The sequence below is a fragment of the Rhinopithecus roxellana genome, chromosome 12 (assembly GCF_007565055.1).
Source record: "Rhinopithecus roxellana isolate Shanxi Qingling chromosome 12, ASM756505v1, whole genome shotgun sequence".
Taxonomy (NCBI): Eukaryota; Metazoa; Chordata; class Mammalia; order Primates; family Cercopithecidae; genus Rhinopithecus; species Rhinopithecus roxellana.
In genome coordinates, this window is record NC_044560.1 from 70,833,381 (window position 1) to 70,856,639 (window position 23,259).

Genomic DNA, 23,259 nt, shown 5'->3' on the forward strand with positions numbered 1-23,259 from the left:
AAAATTAGTGGAAGACCATCAATAAGATATGTAATTTGAGGTTTTGCCGATCTCATTAAAGGTAAGAGTGGTCTGTGGCAACCCTTCACCCCAAAACAAGCAAATAAACTTGAGCAGAGTCTGGACAAGTTAGGGCTTCAGCACCTAAGAGTTAGAGTGGGAGTGCTCAAGCACAAAAGTAGGAATATTGAGAGAACTGGAAGCTGAGTCTACAGAGTATGGCAGAGCAGCAAGAAGTTGGAAAAGACAGGAGTTACAATGGCAAGGAGCTGGTTTTGAAAATGCAGGCACCCAAGAGAAGTGGGGTTACCAAGGACAGATTTCTCTAGCAACACAATTTTGAGGATAACAAACCTTGCAATAGCATCAGGACTTACGTTCTGTGCTTAAATCCTGTAGACGAGTTCAAATTTTAGTTTGCATGTCACTCTTTCCCTGACAGTGGAAGGAAATATTCTGTGGATGGAAGCTCCTCCAGGATGGGACCATCAGATTTCCACAGATTAAGATCAAGTAATTCACTGTCAGAAATCCCTAAACATTTGTGAGAGACAGCAAGTTACTTTGAATAAGAACCAACAGAAATTTTACATTTAGATATCCCTGTTAGAGATTTCATACATTAGAATTATCAGCCAGGCACAATGGCTCATGCCTACAATTCCAACACTTTGGGAGGCGAAGGCAGGAAGATTGCTTGAGGTTAGGAGTTTGAGACTAGCCTGGGTAACACAGCGAGACCCCATCTCTACAAAAAAAAAAAAAAAACAGCGCCTAAAAATTAGCCAGGTATGGTGGTGTGCACCTGTAGTCCCAGCTACTTTGGAGACTGAAGTCAGAGGATTGCTCGAGCCCAGGAGGTCAAGGCTACAATGAGCTGTTATGCCACTGCATTGTATTTAGCCTGGGCGACAGAGCAAGTCCCTGTCTTAAAAAAAAAAAAAAAGAAGAATGGCTGGGCGCGGTGGCTCAAGCCTGTAATCCCAGCACTTTGGGAGGCCGAGACGGGCGGATCACGAGGTCAGGAGATCGAGACCATCCTGGCTAACACGGTGAAACCCCGTCTCTACTAAAAAATACAAAAAACTAGCCGGGCGAGGTGGCGGGCGCCTGTAGTCCCAGCTACTCGGTGGCTGAGGCAGGAGAATGGCGTAAACCCGGGAGGCGGAGCTTGCAGTGAGCTGAGAACCGGCCACTGCACTCCAGCCCGGGCGACAGAGCGAGACTCCGTCTCAAAAAAAAAAAAAGAAGAATTACCAGATATAAGTTATAGAATAGCTATATATATTTACATACCTAAAACTATCGGTATAAACATGTAAAATGAATATTTTAACATAATTTAACATTTTTAAAATCCAAAAATGAAAAATGTAGTTGTTCTAATATGAAATTCAGTGGAAAGATGAAACAGCAGATTAGACATTTGAAGAAAACTGAAGATTGGAAACTGAAAAATCAATCCCAAATGAAGATGGAAAATATAAAAGGGAGATTAAGAGATACAGAAGATGGAATGGAGACTCAAGAGGAAACAATGAGAGGCAATATTTAAAGACATAATGGCTGCAAGTTTCTTGGAGATGAAAAATATCCAAGCTGTACAGTATTTCCCAAACGGGATAAATATAAATGTATATGTAGAACCATTGTGAAATGGCAGATCACCAAAGACAACATCTTGATACTATCCAGAGAAAAGGGACTAAATATCTATAAAGGAAAGACTAACAGCTGACCTCTCAATTGCAACAATGGAAGTAGTGGAATATGACCTTCAGAGTGTTGGGGGGAAAAAGGTTAACCTAGAATTACATAAAAATAAAATTATTTTCATAAGAATTACGGCATATAACATTTTTTAAAAGGGGAATGCTTGCTGCTCTAATGGACATTCTGAAGAATGTGCTTGAAGAAGAAGAAGAATGATCCCAGAAGGGTGACACAAGATAAAAAAAGGTTTGTGATACATAAAATGGCAAACACCTAGGTAAATCTAAAGAAACCAAAGAGATAAAAGAAGGAATTGTTGGATTTTGAGTTTTTTTGTTTTTTCTGAGCACAAATTCTAGATAGCAGTGGCAGTAAAGTCAGGATAGTGAAGACCAGAGCTACACAGTATTGTGTAGTCTTTTTATTGTTGGAATGTTAAGGTATTAACTTGAGATTTTAGGTTCACTGTAAAATGCCAAGGCTATTCACTGTATAGTGAGTATAAATTCTAAACCAAAAGACAAGATGGTAGAAATGAATCCAAAGCACAATTAATATAAATGGAGCAAACTCACTAGCTAAAAGCAGGATTTATAATATTAGATTTTAAAGAGAGAAATCTGGTTGTATAATGTTTACAAAAAGATACATCTGAAACTAGAAGTACATGGAGAAACTGACAGTAAAAATATGAGGAAAAATATGTGTTGCAAAATCCACTCAAGCTAAAGCTATGATAGCTTCACCTAATATCAAAGTAGATTTTAGACACACCATGTAAACCTAAATGTCAACAAGAGTAGAGAGAGTTTCTGTTTCATATCCACCTATGCACATAGCCTAAAGGTAACTTTATAAAATATTTTAAATAATTTTCTATATGAAACAAGTTTGTGTACATTGAACCTTCAGAAGGCAAAGGTGTCATTATCACAGCCACTCATGTAGACAGTCTCTGGTTGTTTAACATCATTGTCATTCCCGACTTTGAATTTATGCGCTGTCGATAAGTAATCATTGTTTTATGTTCATTTACACATAAATACTTATCAGTAAAAAATAGAACATACCATTAATACAGTGAAAAAATGTGTTTGGGATAACTAAGCCGCACAAGTAGCATCACCAGAATACCTGGATCATCTGTTAACAGCAACAACAAACAATGGCAGGCTTTCAGTTCATTTTTGATGCTGGTTTTTTTTTTGTTTGTTTTTGTTTTTGTTTTTCTTGAGACAGGGTCACCCAGGCTGGAGTGCAATGGTGTAATTATAGCTCACTGCAGCCTTGACTTCCAAGGTTCAAGCGATCCTCCCACCTCAGCCTCCTGAGTAGCTGAGACTACAGACGTGCCACAACTGGTCTCGAACTCCTGTGTTCAAGTAATCCTCCCACCTTAACCTCCCAAAGTGCTGAGATTGCAAGTGTGAGCCACTGTGCCCAGCCCTGTGTTTTCATTAAAAGTTTACTGCGTGTGGGGCACAGTGGCTCAAACCTGTAATCCCAGCACTTTGGGAGGCCACAGCGGGCAGATCACCTGAGGTCGGGAGTTCGAGACCAGCCTGACCAACATGAAGAAACCCTGTCTCTACTAAAAATAAAAAAATTGACCAAACATGGTGGCACATGCCTTTAATCCCGGCTACTCAGGAGACTGAGGCAGGAGAATCACTTGAACCTGGGAGGCAGAGGTTGCAGTGAGCCGAGATTGTGCCATTGCACTCCAACCTGGGCAACAAGAGCGAAATTCCACCTCAAAAAAAAAAATAAAAGCTTAGTGTGGCCAGGCACGGTACCTCACGCCAGTAATCCCAACACTTTGGGAGGCCAAGGTGGGTGGATGGCTTGAGGTCGGGAGTTCAAGACTAGCCTGACCAACATGATGAAACCTCATTTCTACTAAAAATACAAAGATTACCTGGGCACGGTGGTGTATGCATGTAATTCCAGCTACTGGGGAGGATGAGGCAGCAGAATTGCTTGAACCTGGGAGGCAGAGGTAAAGAGCTGAGATCGTACCACTGCACTCTAGTCTGGGTGACAAAGCGAGACTTCATCTCAAAAAAAAGAAAGGTTACTGTACACTGTTTTTTTGTTTTTTGTTTTAATTGAAAAGAAACATCAAAAGCAATTGAGAAACCAGGAAGCAGGAAGTGAGTTCTCTATGGATGACGAGGCAGTCTGCTGGATGGCTTTTCAAATGGTTTTTACAGCGACATCTGTCTCATAACAATGGTTGTCTTAGAAGTCTCTCGGCCGGGCGCGGTGGCTCAAGCCTGTAATCCCAGCACTTTGGGAGGCCGAGATGGGTGGATCACAAGGTCAGGAGATCGAGACCATCCTGGCGAACACGGTGAAACCCCGTCTCTACCAAAAAATACAAAAAACTAGCCGGGCGAGGTGGCGGGCGCCTGTAGTCCCAGCTACTCGGGAGGCTGAGCCAGGAGAATGGCGTGAACCTGGGAGGCAGAGCTTGCAGTGAGCTGAGATCTGGCCACTGCACTCCAGCCTGGGCGACAGAGCGAGACTCCGTCTCAAAAAAAATAAAAAATAGAAAAAAGAAGTCTCTCTTTGATTTTATAAATTGATTTTATTTCCCAAGTCATTTTATGAAATCAGTATAATCTAGATAAAACAGACAAGAAAAGTACATTACTAGCAAATTTAATTTGTATTGATGCAAAATAATAAAGTATTATCAAATCAGGTTCAGTGATGTTTGAAAAAGACATCAAATTGGGTTTATCCCAGGAATGCAAGGATGGCTTAAAATTAGAAAGTCTGTAGTTGCCATACTAACAGATTGAAGGAGAAAAAGTAGGGAAAAGCTAATCTCGTATTTGATTTAAAAAAAAAATGGGAGGCTGGGCGTGGTGGCTCATGCCTGTAATCCCAGCACTTTGGGAGGCCGAGGCAGGTGGATCACGAGGTCAGCAAATCAAGACCATCCTGGCTAACGTGGTGAAACCCCGTCTACTAAAAATACAAAAAAATTAGCCGGGTGTGGTGACAGGCGCCTGTAGTCCCAGCTACTCGGGAGGCTGAGGCAGGAGAATGGCATGAACCCGGGAGGCAGAGCTTGCCGTGAGCCAAGATCACGGCACTGCACTCCAGCCTGGGTGACAGAGCGGGACTCCATCTCAAAAAAAAAAAAAAAAAAATTGGGGGGGGTGGATTTCTTTGGCCTGATAAATGTTTTTTATATTTTTTAAAACCAAAAGCTAAAACCAATGACATTTCATATGAGGAAACTTTGGAAGCATTCCCTTTAAAATTGAGAATAGGACTAGGATACCTGTCACTACTACTTTTCAGTATTGTACTTTGCTACTCTAAGTGGCATAAGGATTCAAAGGGGGAAATAAACTGGCCACTACTTGCAGATGATGTGATTGCCTATCTAGAAAACTCAAAAGACTGCAATTTGCCAGCAAAAATAGTTTACCCAAGATACTGGATTAAGAAGACAAAAGTTGATGGTACGTTGATACACCATCAAACAATTAGAGGGCATAATATTCAAAAAACAACTTTTACAATGGTAACAAACTAAGTTACCTAAAAATAAATAAAACACTGGCCGGGCGCGGTGGCTCAAGCCTGTAATCCCAGCACTTTGGGAGGCCGAGACGGGCGGATCACGAGGTCAGGAGATCGAGACCATCCTGGCTAACACGGTGAAACCCCGTCTCTACTAAAAATACAAAAACTAGCCTGGGCGAAGTGGCGGGCGCCTGTAGTCCCAGCTACTTGGGAGGCTGAGGCAGGAGAATGGCGTAAACCCGGGAGGCGGAGCTTGCAGTGAGCTGAGATCCGGCCACTGCACTCCAGCCCTGGCGACAGAGTGAGACTCTGCCTCAAAAAAAATAAATAAATAAATAAATAAAACACATACAAGACCTGTACAGGAAAAACCTTACTGGGAGACATTAAAGATGAACTAAATAAACGTAGACATACCCATTTTATGATATGATGTCAGTTTTCCTGAAATTGGTCTGTAGATTCTCTGCAACCCCAATCAGAATCCCAATAATTTTTTGTGGAACTTTACAAGCTCACTCTAAAGTTCACGTAGAAGAGCAAAGGATTAAGAATAGGAAATTCCTAAAGAAGAAAGGAGAATTTGCCCTACTAGTTACCAACACTTAAAAAGATATGGCAATTATTGTAATTCTATTATGTAACTATATATTAAGTAATTAGATAAAATTATGTAGCTATAAACATATAAGACTTAAAAGGTGTAGTATTGGTGCATATTAGAAATAGGACAAAAGAGTCAAGAAACAGGCCCACATGTATCTGGAATTTTAACATGTAGAAGAAGAGACATAATTCAGTGGAGGAAGAAGTGTTACAGAGTTTCCTAACTACATAAATAGAGTTAGGAAAATTATTCATGTGGAAATGTAACAACATTGAATTCCTGTGTCACACCATACATAAACATCTCAAATAGATTGAACAGGAAGTGTCAAAAGCAAAACAAATCATTGAGAATATGTTACAAGAAAACACTAAAATGCAAGAAAGATTGATATATCCAACTATAATAAAATTAGGAATTTCTGTTTATCAAAAGACACCATAAAGTTAAAAGATAAGGCACAAACTGGGCCAGACACGGTGGCTCACGCCTGTAATCCCAGCACTTTGGGAAGCCAAGGCGGGTGGATCACGAGGTCAGATGTTCAAGATAAGCCTGGCCAAGATGGTGAAACCCCGTCTCTACTAAAAATACAAAATTTAACTGGGTGTGGGGGCACACGCCTGTAATCTCAGCTACTTGGGAGGCTGAGGCAGAGATTTGCTTGAACCCGGGAGGCAGAGGTTGTAGTGAGCCAAGATTGTGCCACTGCACTCCAGACTGGGCGATAGAGTGAGACTCCATCTCAAAAAACACCTAGAACCAGAAATACCATTTGACCCAGCAGTACCATTACTGGATATATATCCAAAGGAATATAAATCTGTTACAAAGATACATGCACGTGTATGTTCATTGCAGCACTATTCAAAATAGCACAACATGAATTAACCCAAATACCCATCAATGATAGACTGGACAAAGAAAATGTGGTACTTACATACATGAAATATTATGTAGCCAGAAAAAGGAATGAGATCATGCCTTTTGCAGGGACATGGGTGGAGCTGGAAGCCATTTTCCTCAGCAAACCAAACACCACTTTTTCACTCATAAGTGTGAGCTGAATGGTGAGAACAAAAGGACACAGGGAGGGGAACAACACACACTAGGGCCTGTCAGTAGGAGGTGGAGGTAGAGGTGCAGGAGGAGAGAGGATCAGGAAAATTAGCTAATACATGCTGGGCTTAATACTTAGGTAATGGGTTGATAGGTGCGGCAAATCACCATGGCACACGTTTACCTATGTAACAAACCTGCACATCCTGCACATGTACCCCAGAACTTAAAGAAAAAAAAAAAAAAAGCCCAACCACAACGGTAATCAGAGAACTAAAATCAAGATCACACTGAGATACAATTTTGCACCCATTCAATTGACAAAATTTAAATTTTGATATCAAGTGATGGAGTCCAACAATGTGTTCCCTTGAAATTGCTGTGGAGAGTGTAAAGAAGTAACTGCTTTGGAAAAACAATTTGGTATTATAAAGTTTGAACATATGCATACTTGGGTACCCAGCAATTTCACTTGTATTAAAAAGGAACTGTTATACATGTTCACCAAGTGTCATGAACAAGAATGTTCATAGCACTGTTTGTAGTAGCAGAAACTGGAACTTAAATTCCCATCAGTGGGAGATAATGGCTTAATAAAATATGACATATTTACACCATGAAATATTACAGATCAATGAAAAGTAACTGCAGCTATAGGGAACAATAGAAAGAACAAAATATGTGAAAAAAGCTAATCACAGAAAACTACATACAACATGATATTCTTTTTCAAAGTCTATTACCAAGCAAAGTAATAAAACTTTGTTAAGTAAGGGAATGTTAAATAAAAGACGGTGGTTATTTGGTGGGAAGGCAGAAGAATGAGATCTGTCGAAGTGCATTGTAGGATTAAAGTTATTGGTAGTAGGGGAAGCCTCCAGTTTGGTGATTTCACTGGCCTTCCCTTTTTCAGTTTTCAGTCCCAAACTCGTCCTTACAATCACTATTCCATATATCTCAGCTCCCTGCTCCACTCTTATTTCTTTGTGCAACTTTGTTAAAACCTCAAGCCCAACCTCTTTTATTTATTTATTTATTGAGATGGAGTCTTGCTCTGTCGCCCAGGTTTGAGTGCAGTGGTGTAATCTTGGCTCACTGCAACCTCTGCCTCCCAGGTTCAAGTGATTCTCCTGCCTCAGCCTCCCGGGTAGCTGGGATTACAGGCGCCTGCCACTATGCCCAGCTAATTTTTGTATTCTTTAATTAGAGATGAGGTTTCACCATGTTGGCCAGCCTGGTCTTGAACTCCTGACCTCAGGTGATCTGCTGGCCTCAGCCTCCCAAAGTGCTGGGATTACAGGCTTGAGCTACTGTGCCCAGCCCAACCTCTTAAATTCATCTCTGCATCCAAACAACCGTGCTAACTCATCTCACTATTTTGAAGTAAGTATTTACTATTTAAACTTGCCTGTGTAGTTGCTCTCAAACTTCAGCGTGTATTAGAATCATTCAGAGGACTTGTTAAAACACATCAGCCTCACCCCTAATTTCTGATTCGGTAGATGGGGCCTGAGAATTTACATTTCCGGTAAATTTCCAGGAGATGCTGATGCCTCTGGTTAGTCGTAAAACAAGTCTCCATAAATTAAAAGGACTAAAGTTTTTGTTGTGGTGGTTTGTTTTTTGAGACGGAGTCTCACTCTGTCACCCAGGCTGGAGTGCAGTGGCGCAATCTCGGCTCATTGCAACCTCCACCTCCCAGGTTCAAGTGATTCTTCTGTCTCAGCCTCCTGAGTAGCTGTAACTCAGTAAACTCGGCTCCCTTGTCATGCTTATTCTGAAAGGTAAGATTTGTTAAGAGATGTTTAGTACATAAGAGGCTAGACCGGTTATACCATTTAAATCATTTTTCTTTCTCTCTTGTACGCATACACATGACAAGTCGTTGTAGTTGCGTTTGTGTAAATTAAGTATCAGCACTGTTTCTCTCCCATGTGTGAACACATGTAACCATAGAGCCAGAAAACCAGGATATCGAGCTCACCTTGGCACCAGGCTTACCTAGTGCACTTTTTTCTTTTTTTTTATTTTGAGATCAGGTCTCACTCTGTCACCCAGGCTGGAGTGCAGTGGCGTCTCAGTTCACTGCAACCTCTGCCTCCCAGGCTCAAGCGATTCTCCTGCCTCAGCCTCCCGAGTAGCTGGGATACAGGTGCCCACAACCATACCTGGCTAATTTTTGTATTTTCAGTGGAGACGGGGTTTCACCATGTTGGCCAGGCTGATCTCGAACTCCTGACCTCAAGTGATCCACCCACCTTGGCCTCCCAAAGTGCTAGGATTACAGACATGAGCCTCTGCGCCCGGCCTCCTAGTGCACTTTAAGTGTTCCTACTCTTGTTGACTTTTTAGACTTTGCCTATTTTTGCCTTTCTACTAAGATCAACTTTACTCATTGCTTCTCATCCCATATTCAGGTCACTGAAGTCATTGCCTGCTTGTAGTATTAATGAATTTTTCACCTTTTTAAAGTAAATATAAATAGTGGCTGATTTGTTTTTCTAAGACCACCAGAGAGAGCACAAAAGAACCAGCGAGTAGGCAAGGCTAAAAGCAAAACTGCAAATTTATTCTTTGGTCATCTAGCTCCAGGGAAAAAGGTATGGGGTGAAGTCTGTCGGCCTCCGGCAAAGGAGGCCGAGAGAGTCACCCGGTAGAGCTCTCGGGCAGAGTTCCTAATGCAGTCCCAACAAAGGTGGGGGCTGAGGAAGCCCGCCCTGCGCGTCTGCCTGGAGCGGCTTTTCTAGGAGTGGAAGGGCAATAGGCGGGGCACGGGGGTGTCGGGGGAGGGGGGGATGCTCCGCAGGTGCCACCAGGTAAATCTTGGTCTCTTCGGATTGACATCACCTGGCGCATGCCTGATTAATCTGCACCTTCGCGGGCGTCAGCTGCATTTTCGCGCACGCGGGAAAAGCCGGTGATGAAGAACCTGGAAATGCACCATCTTGCCTCTGTTCGTCCAGACAGTGGCCATATGCGGTGGTGCAGGCCTGTAATCCCAGCACTTTGGCAGACAGAGGCAGGAGGGTTGCTTGAGCTCAGGAGTTCGAGACCAGCCTGGACAACATAGCAAGACCCTGACTCTATTAAAAAAAAAAAATGCTGGGTGTGGTGGCTCACGCCTGTAATCCCAACACTTTGGGAGGCCGAGGCAGGTGGATCACTTGAGGTCAGGAGTTCAAGACCAGCCTGGCCAACATGATGAAACCCCATCTCTACTAAAAATATAAAAATTAGCTGGGCTTGGTGGCATGTGCCTGTAATCCCAGCTACTCGGGAGGCTGAGGCAGAGAATTGCTTGAACCTGGGAGGCAGAGGTTGCAGTGAGCCAAGATCGTGCCACTGCACTCTAGCCTGGGCAACAGAGCGAGACTCCGTCTCAAAAAAAAAAAAAAAAAAATTAGCTGGGCATGGTGGTGTGCACTTGTAGGCCCAGCTACTCAGAGACTGAGACGGGAGGATTGCTTGAGCCCAGGAGGTCAAGGCTGCAGTGAGCAAGTTTTCACCACTGAGGGTGAGAGGGAGACCGTGTCTCAAAAAAAAAAAAAAAGCAATTAAATACTAATATCTTATAATTAAGTAGTCTCATATATATGATCTCATTTAATCCTCAAGAGTACTCCTGTGAAATGGGTAGAGTGCAGTTGTCCTGGCTCACATGGTTGCTAAATGGCAGAGCCAAGACCAATCTCTTGCCTGGTGCTTTTTCTGCCTCACTGCAAACCTTTTTAAAAATTGATTTTAAATTAGACCAGTCAACAGTCAGCTTCCAAAAACATCAGATGAAAATAGATAAAAATTAAAACTTTTTTAAGGAATATTACATCAGTGGTATGGCATATTATTGCATCACATAAGGAGATATGTAATGTCAAGTATCTATTATTTAAGTTCAATCACACGGTTAAGGTGGATCATCAGAACTCTCTTTGTAAAGATGTATTTTTCCTTTGTAAATAGTAAGCAACTTGAGATAATACTTGAGATTATTTATTCTATTTCCCAAAAATCTTCCTTTCAGTGGTTTTATCCTTCCAATTGCCTTCATCTGAATAAATCATTACATTGGGAGTTGCAAAATAATTTTCTAACTCTAGTATTCCTTCTGTATTGATTAGCAGACATTCTTAGCTTGTTCTTTCTTAAGCTTTTGCTTTTTCTTCCCTCAGTTTTTCTTTGCTTTTGTGGTTGGTATGGTTGTGTATTACTGTGAATGCATGGATTTTTAAATGTATTACACTTTTTTCTTGGATGCTTAGATTGTCCCAAACTTCGACCCCATTGGTCTTTGAGTACCTCCTTGCTTTCTAAAACTAAAAGATGTTCCAGGCGCACTTTATACAGTTCCAAGCAAACCTGGAATTTTGTGAATTCAGTGAAGACTTCTTGGAGGTCTTGGTATTTAGACTGGCACTTGGATAGAAACTCTGTAATTACCTGAATGATCAGGGAGTCTGAAAGCTCCTAAACCCCTTGGAATTTTCTGGGTGATGGGAGCATCTTTTGTCCTAATGAGATGATTCTTGGCAGGCTGCTGAATAGCCTCAGATGAGGGCAGGTTGCCTTGGGAACCAACCATGTGATTAGAGGGGTTAGTCCCAACCCGCCACCAAGGTCCAGAGGTGCTGAAAGTTGATACCAATGGCCAGTGATGTAATCCATCCTGCCTACATAATGAAGCCTCCATACAATCCCAAAAGAAGAGGGTTTGGAGAGCTTGCAGGCAGCTGAGCATGTGGAGATTCCAGGAGGGAGGTGTGCCTGGAGAGGCCATCAGTGCCCTTCCTACATATTTGATCTATGCATCTCTTTGTTCAGCTGTATCTTTTGTAATATCCTTTATAATAAGCTGTTAAATGTGTTTCTGAGTCACGCGAGCTGCCCTAGCACGATAGTGGAACCCAAAGAGGGGCTGGTGAGAGCCCCAACGTTTTGCCAAAGATATAGGTGACAACCTACTACTTGCAATTGGTGTCTGATGTGAGGGGGGGCAGTTTTTGTGGGAATGAGCCCCTAACCTGTGGGATCTGATGCATATATCTCCAGGTAAACGGTGGCAGAATGGAATTATAGGACACCCAGCTGGTGTCTCTGGGAGAATTGCTAAGTTTGTGTGGGGAAATACCCCACATTACAGTGTCAGAAGAGTTGTTTAGTAGTGTGTGGGTAGAGGGAAAAAGAGGTTTTTTCCTCTCCGAGTCACCTTTTCCCTCCTCCTTTTTCACCAAGTGCAAGCTTGAGCCTCCTGAAATGCCAGTTTAAATATTGCCCCAGAAATGCCAATGAGGATTACGAATAGAAGTTTATGCTTATGAAAGATGCCAGGGTCTCTGTGGCTAGAGATCAGCTGAATGGGGCTCTTGTAGTGATGCCTTACAATCTTGAGATTCTGATGAAGGGTGTGTGTCTGTGTGTGTGTGTGTGTGTGTGTGTGTATCTGGGAAGGGAAGAATGAGAAGGTGTTCAGGGGATCAGAAGATCTTTCAATAGCTCCACAATTGGCAGATGAGATTAAAACTCCAGCAACAGGAAAAGTCAGGGCCACTGACAATTGGAAATATTGGCATGAGGCACAGAGGTCTCTTGGCTGGATTAGGACCATATGGGTAATAGGCTGACCCCCACAGCTGTTCATCTTGATAATTAAAGTAAATCTTGCACCTGTGAAACAAAATTAGCTCAGAAACCAAACACAACCATTGGTAAAGTACAATGTTGCTTTGAACACAAATGCTTACTATCAAGAGGCATGTAGTTTAAGCAGCATTTAAGTTTGGAGGAAAGGCTAAACGATTTCTGGCTATTAACTCTTTGTCAACTGGGCTGATTTAAAGATAATTCAAAAACTCTCAAAAGGTCTCCTCAATAAGCCAGATACAAGTTTTGCCTTTAAGTGTTCTCTTTAGTAACTGAATGGAATTATATTTGAAGAGTACAACTGAAGTTGGTCCTCAGGCAATGTCCTGTGAGGTGAGCTTCAGTGGTGTGGTTCAGTGGAAAGAACACTGGATTGAATGACTGAGACCTCAGTCCGTCTCATCTCTGCTGCTACTAAGAAATCTTCTCATTTCTCTACACTGCTCTGATATACCAAATGGGGAGACTGGACCAGAGCACTGAAGCTAAGATTTCATGAAACGTATAATTAAATCCTTGAACTCTCAGAGTAATACCAGAGGTTATCAATGAAAGTGTCTTCCAGTGAATGTTTCAAATACCCAAATGGAAGCAGCCATATTCATGAAGACTTCAACTGTTTAAAAATGCTAACATGTGGCCAGGCAAGGTGGATCACATCTGTAATCCCAGCACTTTGGGAGGCCAAGGCGGGCGGATGACAAGGTCAGGAGCTTGAGATGAGCCTGACCAACATGGTGAAACCCCGTCTCTACCAAAAATACAAAAATTAGCTGGGTGTGGTGGTGTGCGCCTGTAGTCCCAGCTACTCAGAAGGCTGAGGCAGGAGAATCGCTTGAACCTGGGAGGCGGAGGTTGCAGTGAGCCGAGATTGTGCTACTGCACTCCAGCCTGGCTGACAGAGACTCCGTCTCAAAAAAAAAAAATGCTAACATGTACAAAGCGGATCCACATTATCTTCGTAGAAACTATCTTGCATAGCTCAGTAATATTACTTACTTGCTAAAATGTAGGCCCCAAAAGAAGCTGGCTTCAAGATCCAAGTATGCTCATCTCTCAATAAGGTGGGTGTCCACTTAATATAGGATTTTTCACAACTCAAGCGATAAGTCACGTTGAATCACTAATTTACAATGTATTGTTTTCAAAGTATGTCAGATTCTTTTCACTCTAAGTAGGGCCTGGCCTGTAATCCCAGCACTTTGGGAGGCCGAGGCGGGTGGATCACGAGGTCAGGAGCTCGAGACCATCCTGGCTAACCCGGTGAAACCCCGTCTCTACTAAAAATACAAAAAAAAAAATTAGCGGGGCGTGGTGGCGGGCACCTGTAGTCCCAGCTACTCAGGAGGCTGAGGCAGGAGAATGGCGTGAACCTGGGAGGCGGAGCTTGCAGTGAGCTGAGATCGCGCCACTGCACTCCAGCCTGGGTGACAGAGCGAGACTCCGTCTCAAAAGAAAAAAAAAGAAAAAAAAAAAAAGTCTAAGTATTAGCAATTTTGCCACAATAAATATGATTTAGTTGTGAATGAACACTCCGTATCTTGAGTGAATTTTAGTAGAAAATCATCCAACTATAAACCTCTATATTTAAAAGATGGAACAGTCTTCAAAGAAATAGACAGGCCGGGCACGGTGGCTCAAGCCTGTAATCCCAGCACTTTGGGAGGCCGAGACGGGCGGATCACGAGGTCAGGAGATCGAGACCATCCTGGCTAACATGGTGAAACCCCGTCTCTACTAAAAAATACAAAAAAAAAAAACTAGCCGGGCGAGGCAGCGGGCGCCTGTAGTCCCAGCTACTCGGGAGGCTGAGGCAGGAGAATGGCGTAAACCCGGGAGGCGGAGCGTGCAGTGAGCTGAGATCCGGCCACTGCACTCCAGCCTGGGCAACAGAGCGAGACTCCGTCTCAAAAAAAAAAAAAAAAAAAAAAAAAAAAAAAAAAAAAAAAAGAAATAGACAAATAAGGACTAGGGCCTGCTCAGGTGAAGAACGCTTGAGGGGCCTGAGCCCCAAACAGAATTGCTGCGGAGCCCTGCGCTTCTTTGCTGAGAGTGAGAATGTTCCAGTAGTCAGATTTAATGACTTCCCAAAAGGGTTATTAACAATGGATCCAATTCCAACCACTTCTACCCCTTTTGAGAACACTCAAGCATGTGAAGCCAGGGATGGAAGGAAAAAACAGGTTACAGTGCTACTAGTTACCCTTCGAATAGGCATTTTTCCTTATTTCAGTATTTGGAATTAAGCTGATTTAACCATATGGGTGGCTTACAGAGGATTTATAAAAACTAGCATTTTAATTCCTTTAGTTTCAATAAATGCCTACAACAATGCCTCATTCTCAAAACAAACAAAAGAAAAACAGCCCAAACATACCCTCTGACCCCAGATTGATCTTCAAAATCAATTCTCCTGATCCAAGCTTTACAAATGTATAGGCAGCAAAAAACAACAACAAAAAACAGACCAAGATGTTGACACGAGTAGCAAGGGCCAGATTTTTATTTTCCCTTTATCTGAATTTTTCTAGCTATCTAATGAATACATCTTTTTAACCAGAAAAATGAACAGACTGAACAAGCCATATTACATCTTAATCAGCTATGCTGGAAAAAATGTGGGCCAGGCACGGTAGCTCATGCCTGTAATTCATGTTTTGGGAGGCTTAAGTGGGAGGATTACTTGAGGCCAGGAGTTTCAGACCAGCCTGAGCAACATAGTGAGACATGTCTCTACAAAATAGAAAAAATTAGCTGGGTGTGGTGTCCTGAACCTGTAGTTTTGCGTCCTGAACCTGTAGTTTTGCTACTTGGGAAGCTAAGGACAATCAGTTCACCCTGAGTTTGAGGTTATAGTGAGCTATGATCATGCCACTGCACTCCAGCCTAGGTGACAGAGTGAGAACCTTTCTCTTAAAGTAAGCACAGCAAGAAGCTGAAATGAAAAAAAAAAAAAAAAAGTACCAGGAAGCCGAGGCAGTAGAATCACTTGAACTCAGGAGGCAGAGGTTGCAGTGAGCCAAGATCGTGCCACTGCACTCCTGCCTGGGCTACAGAGTGAGAACCCGTCTCAACAAAAAAAGAAAAAAGAAAAGAAAAAACCCCACCAACATACTGGTTATTTCTGGGTGACTTATTTACGTATTTTCCTAATTTTCTGTATGTGTAGGTACTGACCTTTACTAAGTGCAAAAATAAACTTTGGTAACTGCAGTGGTCACTGAATGGGGAACTTTGCGGCTAGTCACTAGAACCAGGGGAACACTAGAGAGCACCACTGTTCCTTAGTCCGTATGTGGAGATGTGTGATGCTAGGGATCAAAGATGTGTCCAGAAGGGAGATACAGACCAAAGCTTCCTTATTCCTAGGCCTCACGCTGGGTGGGACAGGTTCTCCCTGACAGGATTATTTTTCCCGTGTTCTCCCCCAGCTCTAAACAATACTGGGTGAGTGTCCTATGTTTTGTTCAAAGGAGAAATACCACTTGTCTTCATGGCACCAACACTTATCCCCACTCCATGGTCAGCAGAATGGCAGTGGAGGTCTGCTCTTCGCAAAGTCCCTCTATGAACCAGTCTGACCCTGCCCACCAGGCCACAACAGGAGATCGTCTTTCTAATCTAGTGCTAACCTCTTTTCAGATGTTTCAGAACTGTGACACCTGTTTCCAGAGCAGTGCAGTTACCAGTGGTGATGTCTAGCTTGGATTCAAGTCCCCTGTAAAGACCACCTGCAGGCAGTAATCTTCATTTAAAGTGCTCTTTAGGCCAGGTGTGGAGGTTCGCGCCTCTAATCCCAGCACTGTGGGAGGCCAGGGTGGGCAGAGGTCAGGAGTTCTAAACCAGTCTGGCTAACATGGCGAAACCCTGTCTCTACTAAAAATACAAAAAAAATCAGCTGGGTGTAGTAGTGGGCACCTGTAATACCAGCTACTTGGGAGGCTGAGGCAGGATAATCGCTTGATCCCTGGAGGCAGGGCAGAGGTTGCAGTGAGCTGAGACTGGGCCACTGGACTCCAGCCTGGGCAACAAAGCAAGACTGTATCAAAAAATAATAGATAATAAATGAAATGCTCTTTAGCCTGTGAGTATACCAGTAAGCCTAACAAAGAATAAAAAAGAACCAGGGATATGCAGATTCTACAAAAGCTTTTAACATCCAGAAATTAAAATCTGTTGATCTGCTGCTGCTATTAATTTACCAGCATCATCTTCTCTGCTCAATAAGCTCACTGAGAAAATCACATACTTAGAACATTTTAATGTCTGTCAAGCTGGTGCCTTTCAAAAGGTCCAAGCTCATCACTTCTTGTTTAATAGTAGACATATTAATAAATCTCTCATATGAATCCTTTCAAACTGGACACTAAATACGATGTTGATGTTAACAATGGTTCTCAAAAGCTTTTGCTCTTTCCATGCATTTATTAAAATAAAAAACTATGTATATATAATGGAAATAAAGCTTTATTAGCTGCAATGATTTGCATTATTTATAATTATGTATGTTAAATGTAACATAATTATAACAAAAACTTTAGTTTTGAAAAATGTTTTATTCAAGAATTACATAATTTCAAATATCTTCCAAAATACAGTTTCCTAGATTGCTACAAAAGAAATTTGATAAATTTAAATCATTAAATATGTTTCACTAGTATATACATACAGAATGCCAAGCAATAGTATTCAGCCCTGGAATGCGTACCATGTCTTTTGTTTTTCCTCATGAAAGGCTCAACCCAGCATTTTGTATAGGCTATATACAACAGGCAAAGTTCTGTATTCAAGAATTTGACATTAGCTGCCTCAATTTATAGCTGTGGTAGTTTGTCCACTGGGGTGTCAAATTTGAAGTCTGTAGGAAACAGATCCGGGGCTCGAGGATAGATAAGTCTATAGGACTGTCTGATTGTAACATCAGCAACACCAGCAATATCGCCAATTTCTAAAAGACAAAAATCAAAACATTAACCATCATTTCCATCCTACCTCCTTTCCATTACCTGCATTGTGAGATATGATTATACAGGATAAAGCGCCAAACTTAAAAACAAAACCAGAAGTGATTTCTAAAAACTGATAATGGAAATACATACTAAAAGGTAGAGAGCAGCAGCCAGGCCAGACGCAGTGGCTCACGCCTGTAATCCCAGCACCTGGGGAGGCCGAGTTGGGCAGATCACTAGGTTAGGAGATCGAGACCAGCCTGGCCAACATGGTGAAACCCCATCTCTACTAAAAATACAAAAAATTAGCCGGGCGAGGTGGCGGGCGCCTGTAGTCCCAGCTACTCAGGAGGCTGAGGCAGGAGAATTGCTTGAACCCGGGAGGAGGAGGGTACAGTCAGCCGAGATCGCGCTACTGCACTCCAGCCTGGTGACAGAGCAAGATTCCATCTCTAAATAAATAAATAAATGATGTTTAAAAATCCATTTTAATAAAGCATTCATAATGCTTAACCAAATATTGACTCAAAAAAAAAAAGCGGGAGCTAAAGTCAGTAACCAACAACAATAAAAATCATAGCAGTAGTTACTACTTTACAGAGCTGTCAATGTTTTAAAGGGTTTAACTAATATAAAATATATGAATAGTGTTCAGGACTTAGTATTAGGAGTGTTATCTTATACTGGGTATCATATTTACAACTGACTGCTCCTTTTTCTTTATAAATCTTTCTGATGATCACAAAGTACTCCACAAATACATTCTTGTAAAGAAATTCACTTTTTATTTCTGTTTGAAAGCTCCCATGCAAAATCTCCCCTAGCTAACTTCTGTTAAGAGGTTCCTATTAAAAACAAAATGTGACACTGTAAATACTGTTCTACAGTCTTTTTTTCTACTTAATACATCGAGGTCAAACAGCTACTTATAGCATACGGAGATGTTTTTCACGGATACAAGCACATAAGCAAATATTTTTAGCTCAAACGAACATTTCTAGTCTATTACAAAATCCTAATAGATCCACTTTTACCCTTTAAAGTCACTGTCCCTTTTTTCCTTTCAAAGTCATTAAAAGAAATACCAAAGGACTGCCACTACAATATTTGGTTAAGTATTATGAATGCTTTATTAAAATGGATTTTTAAACATCACTTATTTATTTAAAGATGGAACCTTGCTCTGTCACCCAGGCTGGAGTGCAATGGCAAGATCTCGGCTCACTACAACCTCTGCCTCCCCGGTTCAAGCGATTCTCCTGTCTCAGTCTCCTGAGTAGCTGAGGCACCTGCCACCACATCCAGCTAATTTCTGTATTTTTAGTAGAGGCGGGGTTTCACCATGCTCCCCAGGCTGGTCTCAAACTTGTCACCTCAGGTGATTCACCTGCCTCAGCCTCCCAAAGTGCTGGGATTACAGGCATGAGCCACCATGCCTGGCCTAAACATCTTTTAATACAAACTCATTTTATCACCTTTTCACAGCTGATTCAAATCAAGTGAGGTTTTAGTGATTTTCACTGTGAATGCCTGCCATCACTGTACAATTAGCTAATTTACATTATTCTACATCTAAATACCAATAAATGGCAACTATTTGAATGTCAACTGCCTGCTGTGAAGGGAAGAGAAGGACCTTACATTTGAAGACTTTTCATATAAAGCTAAAAAGCAGAAAGCACCAAGATTAATGTTTCCATGTTGTTCATTAGAATAAACGTTACAACTAGAAATGTACACCTCAAGGACAAACTGCCTAACTGCAACTTCTCAATTTTACTAAAAGACTCAAAATTTCCTTAAAACGTAAGTGAAGGCCAAAGGGAATGGATAATGGCTCCTTTAAATAACTAATGATTGGCTTCCTTTTTCTAATTATTCCTATCATTTATTATTTTTTCAACATACAGCCTAAGCTGAAGGCTGTTGTGAATAGAGTATTATAAAGTTATGGAGGCCAGTAATTCACTAACTCACTTTCTGTTTTTGTTTTTTGAGACAGTCCTGTTCTGTCTCCCAGGCTGGAGTACAGTGGTGCAATCTAGGCTCACAGCAACCTCTGCCTCCCAGGTTCAAGAGATTCTCATGTCTCAGCCTCCCAAGTAGCCGGGACTACAGGTGTGCACTACCATGCTGGGCTGATTTTTGTATTTTTAGTAGAGACAGGGTTTTGCCATGTTGGCCAGGGTGGTCTTGAACTCCTGGCCTCAAGCAATCCACTCACCTTGGCCTCCCAAAGTGCTGGGATTACATGTGTGAGCCACCACGCCCTGCCACCTTTTTTTTTTTTTTGAAAAAGAGCTTCACTCCATCAACCCAGGCTGGAGGGCAGTGGCATGATCTCAGCTCACTATAACCTCTGCCTCCTGGGTTCAAGTGATTCTCCTGCCTCAGCCTCCCTACTAGATGGGATTACAGATGTGTGCCACCACACCTAATTTTTTTGTATTTTTAGTAGAGACAGGGTTTTGCCATGTTGGCCAGGAGGCTGGTCACCACACCTAGTTTATGAATTTCTTTACATGCATTTGTTTATGAATAACTTCTATAATCCTCAAAGATTTAGAAAGGAGTAGTCACTTCTAAATTTAAAAGGGAGTTAGTTGGCCACGCGTGGTGGCTTGTGCCTATAATCCCAGCACACTGGGAGGTGGAGGCAGGCGAATCACATAAGGCGGCCAGGAGTTCGAGACAAGCCTGCCCAACATGGTGAAACCCAATCTCTACTAAAAATACAAATATTAGCTGGGCGTGGTGGCATGTGGCTGTAGTCCCAGTTACTCAGAAAGCTAAGGCACGAGAATAGCTTAAACCCAGGAGGTGGAGGTTGCAGTGAGCTGAGAATGCGCCACTGCATTCCAGCCTGGGCAACAGAGGGAGACTGTTTCAAAAAAAACGGAAAAAGGAAAAAGGAAAAGAAATTCACTTAATACTTCCGGTGAAAGTTTTCCTACAACACTAAATTTAAACATGGTTTTAGAAAGTTGAACCACTAGGCCGGGCGCGGTGGCTCAAGTCTGTAATCCCAGCACTTTGGGAGGCCGAGGCGGGTGGATCACAAGGTCAGGAGATCGAGACCATCCTGGCTAACATGGTGAAACCCCATCTCTACTGAAAAATACAAAAAAAAACTAGCCAGGCGAGGTGGCGGGCGCCTGTAGTCCCAGCTACTCGGGAGGCTGAGGCAGGAGAATGGTGTGAACCCGGGAGGCGGAGCTTGCAGTGAGCTGAGATCTGGCCACTGCACTCCAGCTTGGGCGACAGAGCGAGACTCCGTCTCAAAAAAAAAAAAAAAAAGAAAGAAAGTTGAACCACTTACGTCTACTTACTCCAGAATTTGTATTAAGAAACTGTAAAATACTGTACAAGATGGGAAAAAACCAACCTTCACAGAATGTTAAAGGCTGACGGCCAACACATATTTTACAGCGTGTCTATCTGTAGGATCGCATGCCAAGCAGTGAGAAACAAAGCATGCCTCCCTGACCCCTAAGATTTAAAAAGGTAAGTTTGGGGAGGAAAAGAGTATGATCAAGAGGATATATTTAGGGAGAAAAAAGGAACTTGTAAGAACAAAAGATGTACAAACTAAAATAATTCAAATGGGAAAAAAAACAGGTTTACAGGGTTATGTCTCTGAACATTTTTTTTTATGAGCTATTTATTTATTTATTTATTTATTTTTTTTTTTTTTTTGTGAGACGGAGTCTGGCTCTGTCACCCAGGCTGGAGTGCGGTGGCCGGATCTCAGCTCACTGCAAGCTCCGCCTCCCAGGTTCACGCCATTCTCCTGCCTCCACCTCCCAAGTAGCTGGGACTACAGGCGCCCGCCTCGTCGCCCGGCTAGTTTTTTTGTATTCTTTAGTAGAGACGGGGTTTCACCGTATTAGCCAGGATGGTCTCGATCTCCTGACCTTGTGATCCGCCCGTCTCGGCCTCCCAAAGTGCTGGGATTACAGGCTTGAGCCACCGCGCCCGGCCTTTATGAGCTATTTAAAAGCAAAACATTTTTTCTTAACATTTTGATGTTGAGGAACGATGTCTTAAATGTGGGTTTCTTTTTTTTTTTGAGATGGAGTCTTGCTCTGTTGCCCAGGCTGGAGTGCAATGGCACAATCTCGGCTCACTGTAACCTCCACCTCCCAGATTCAAGCAATTCTCCTGTCTCAGCCTCCTAAGTAGCTGGGATTACAAGCCCCACCACCACACCCAGCTAATTTTTGTATTTTTAGTAGAGATTGGGTTTTACCACGTTCATCAGAATGGTCTCGAACTCCTGACCTTAGGTGATCCACCTGCCTTGGCCTTCCAAAGTGCTGAGATTACAGGCATGAGTCCCTGTGCCCGGCCAAATGTGGGTTCTTGCTATTTACCTGGTTCAAACTTAAAATGGAAGAACAATCATCATGCTGCGAATTTCACAGTTTACTGCCACACTTCCTGATGACAAACCCTACCTTTTTGGGTCCTCTTTTCAGCTGATGCCTGTGAGGCCATGTAAATAGCTGCCGCTGCCACAGAGATGGGGCTCCTCCCAGGAACCAAGTCCAATTCCACAGCTTTACGGGCTATATGGGTAGCTGCCATCTGCACTTGCTTAGGAAGACAAAGATTGGAACAGAATCTGGACATGAAGTCCCCAGTTGTAATCAAATCCACACTGGTTTCTAGTGCTTTCAAAATAAGTTTAAAACACCGACCAATTTCTTTCTTAGAAATTCGTGATACGGCACATATTTCTAAAAGAAAAAAATTAAATAAATCAATTCACTTAAGCCATATAGTTCATCTTAAAATCTACCATTTCTAATTATAAACATAATATACATTCTAATTGTAAAACATTCAATCATGCCTTAAAGATAAAACCCTAATTCTCTCAGTGATACTCCCCCCCAGAGATAACTGCAAATTTCTCAGTTAACTTTAATGTTCATCACACTTTTTTTTTTTTTTTTTTTTTGAGGCGGAGTCTCGCTCTGTCGCCCGGACTGGAGTGCAGTGGCCAGATCTCAGCTCACTGCAAGCTCCGCCTCCTGGGTTTACGCCATTCTCCTGCCTCAGCCTCCCGAGTAGCTGGGACTACAGGCACCCGCCACCTCGCCCGGCTAGTTTTTGTATTTTTAGTAGAGACGGGGTTTCACCGTGTTAGCCAGGATGGTCTCGATCTCCTGACCCCGTGATCTGCCCGTCTCGGCCTCCCAAAGTGCTGGGATTACAGGCTTGAGCCACCGCGCCCGGCCTACTTTTTTTTTTTTTTAAGACAGAGTCTCACTCTGTCGCCCAGACTAAGAGCAGTGGCACTATCTCAGCCCACTGCAACCTCCACCTCCTGGGCTCAAGTGATTCTCCTGCCTCGGCCTCCCGAGTAGCTGAGACTACAGGCACACACCACCATACCTGGCTAACTTTTGTATTTTTAGTAGAGACAGGGTTTCACTATGTTGGCCAGGCTGGTCTAGAACTCCTGACATCAGGTGATCCTCCTGCCTCGGCCTCCCAAAGTGCTGAGATTACAGGCGTGAGCCACTGCGCCAGGCCTAATATTCTTCACTCTTTAAATATAGGGTTTTTGTTTGTTTTTTGAGATGAAGTCTCACTCTGTCGTCCAGGCTGGAGTGCAGTGATGCCATCTCAGCTCACTGCAACCTCTGCTCCCCGGGTTCAAACGATTCAATTCTCCCGCCTCCTGAGTAGCTGGGATTACAGGCGCCTGCCACCGCACCTGACTAATTTTTTGTATTTTTTTTT

General features: G+C 42.6%; 1 protein-coding gene across 1 annotated transcript in view; it reads right to left on the reverse strand.

Moving 5' to 3' along the window:
- Positions 1-17,095: 17,095 nt before the first annotated feature.
- The window catches only part of GTF2B (general transcription factor IIB), a 41,677-nt gene continuing 35,513 nt past the window's right edge, over positions 17,096-23,259 (reverse strand). Inside the window, exons 6-7 of the mRNA XM_010360796.2 lie at positions 21,966-22,247; positions 17,096-17,507 (exon numbers count right to left, since the gene is read on the reverse strand). Coding sequence (XP_010359098.1) covers positions 17,374-17,507; positions 21,966-22,247 — 416 coding nt within the window. The 3' untranslated portion in view covers positions 17,096-17,373. The remainder of the gene's footprint in view (positions 17,508-21,965; positions 22,248-23,259) is intronic.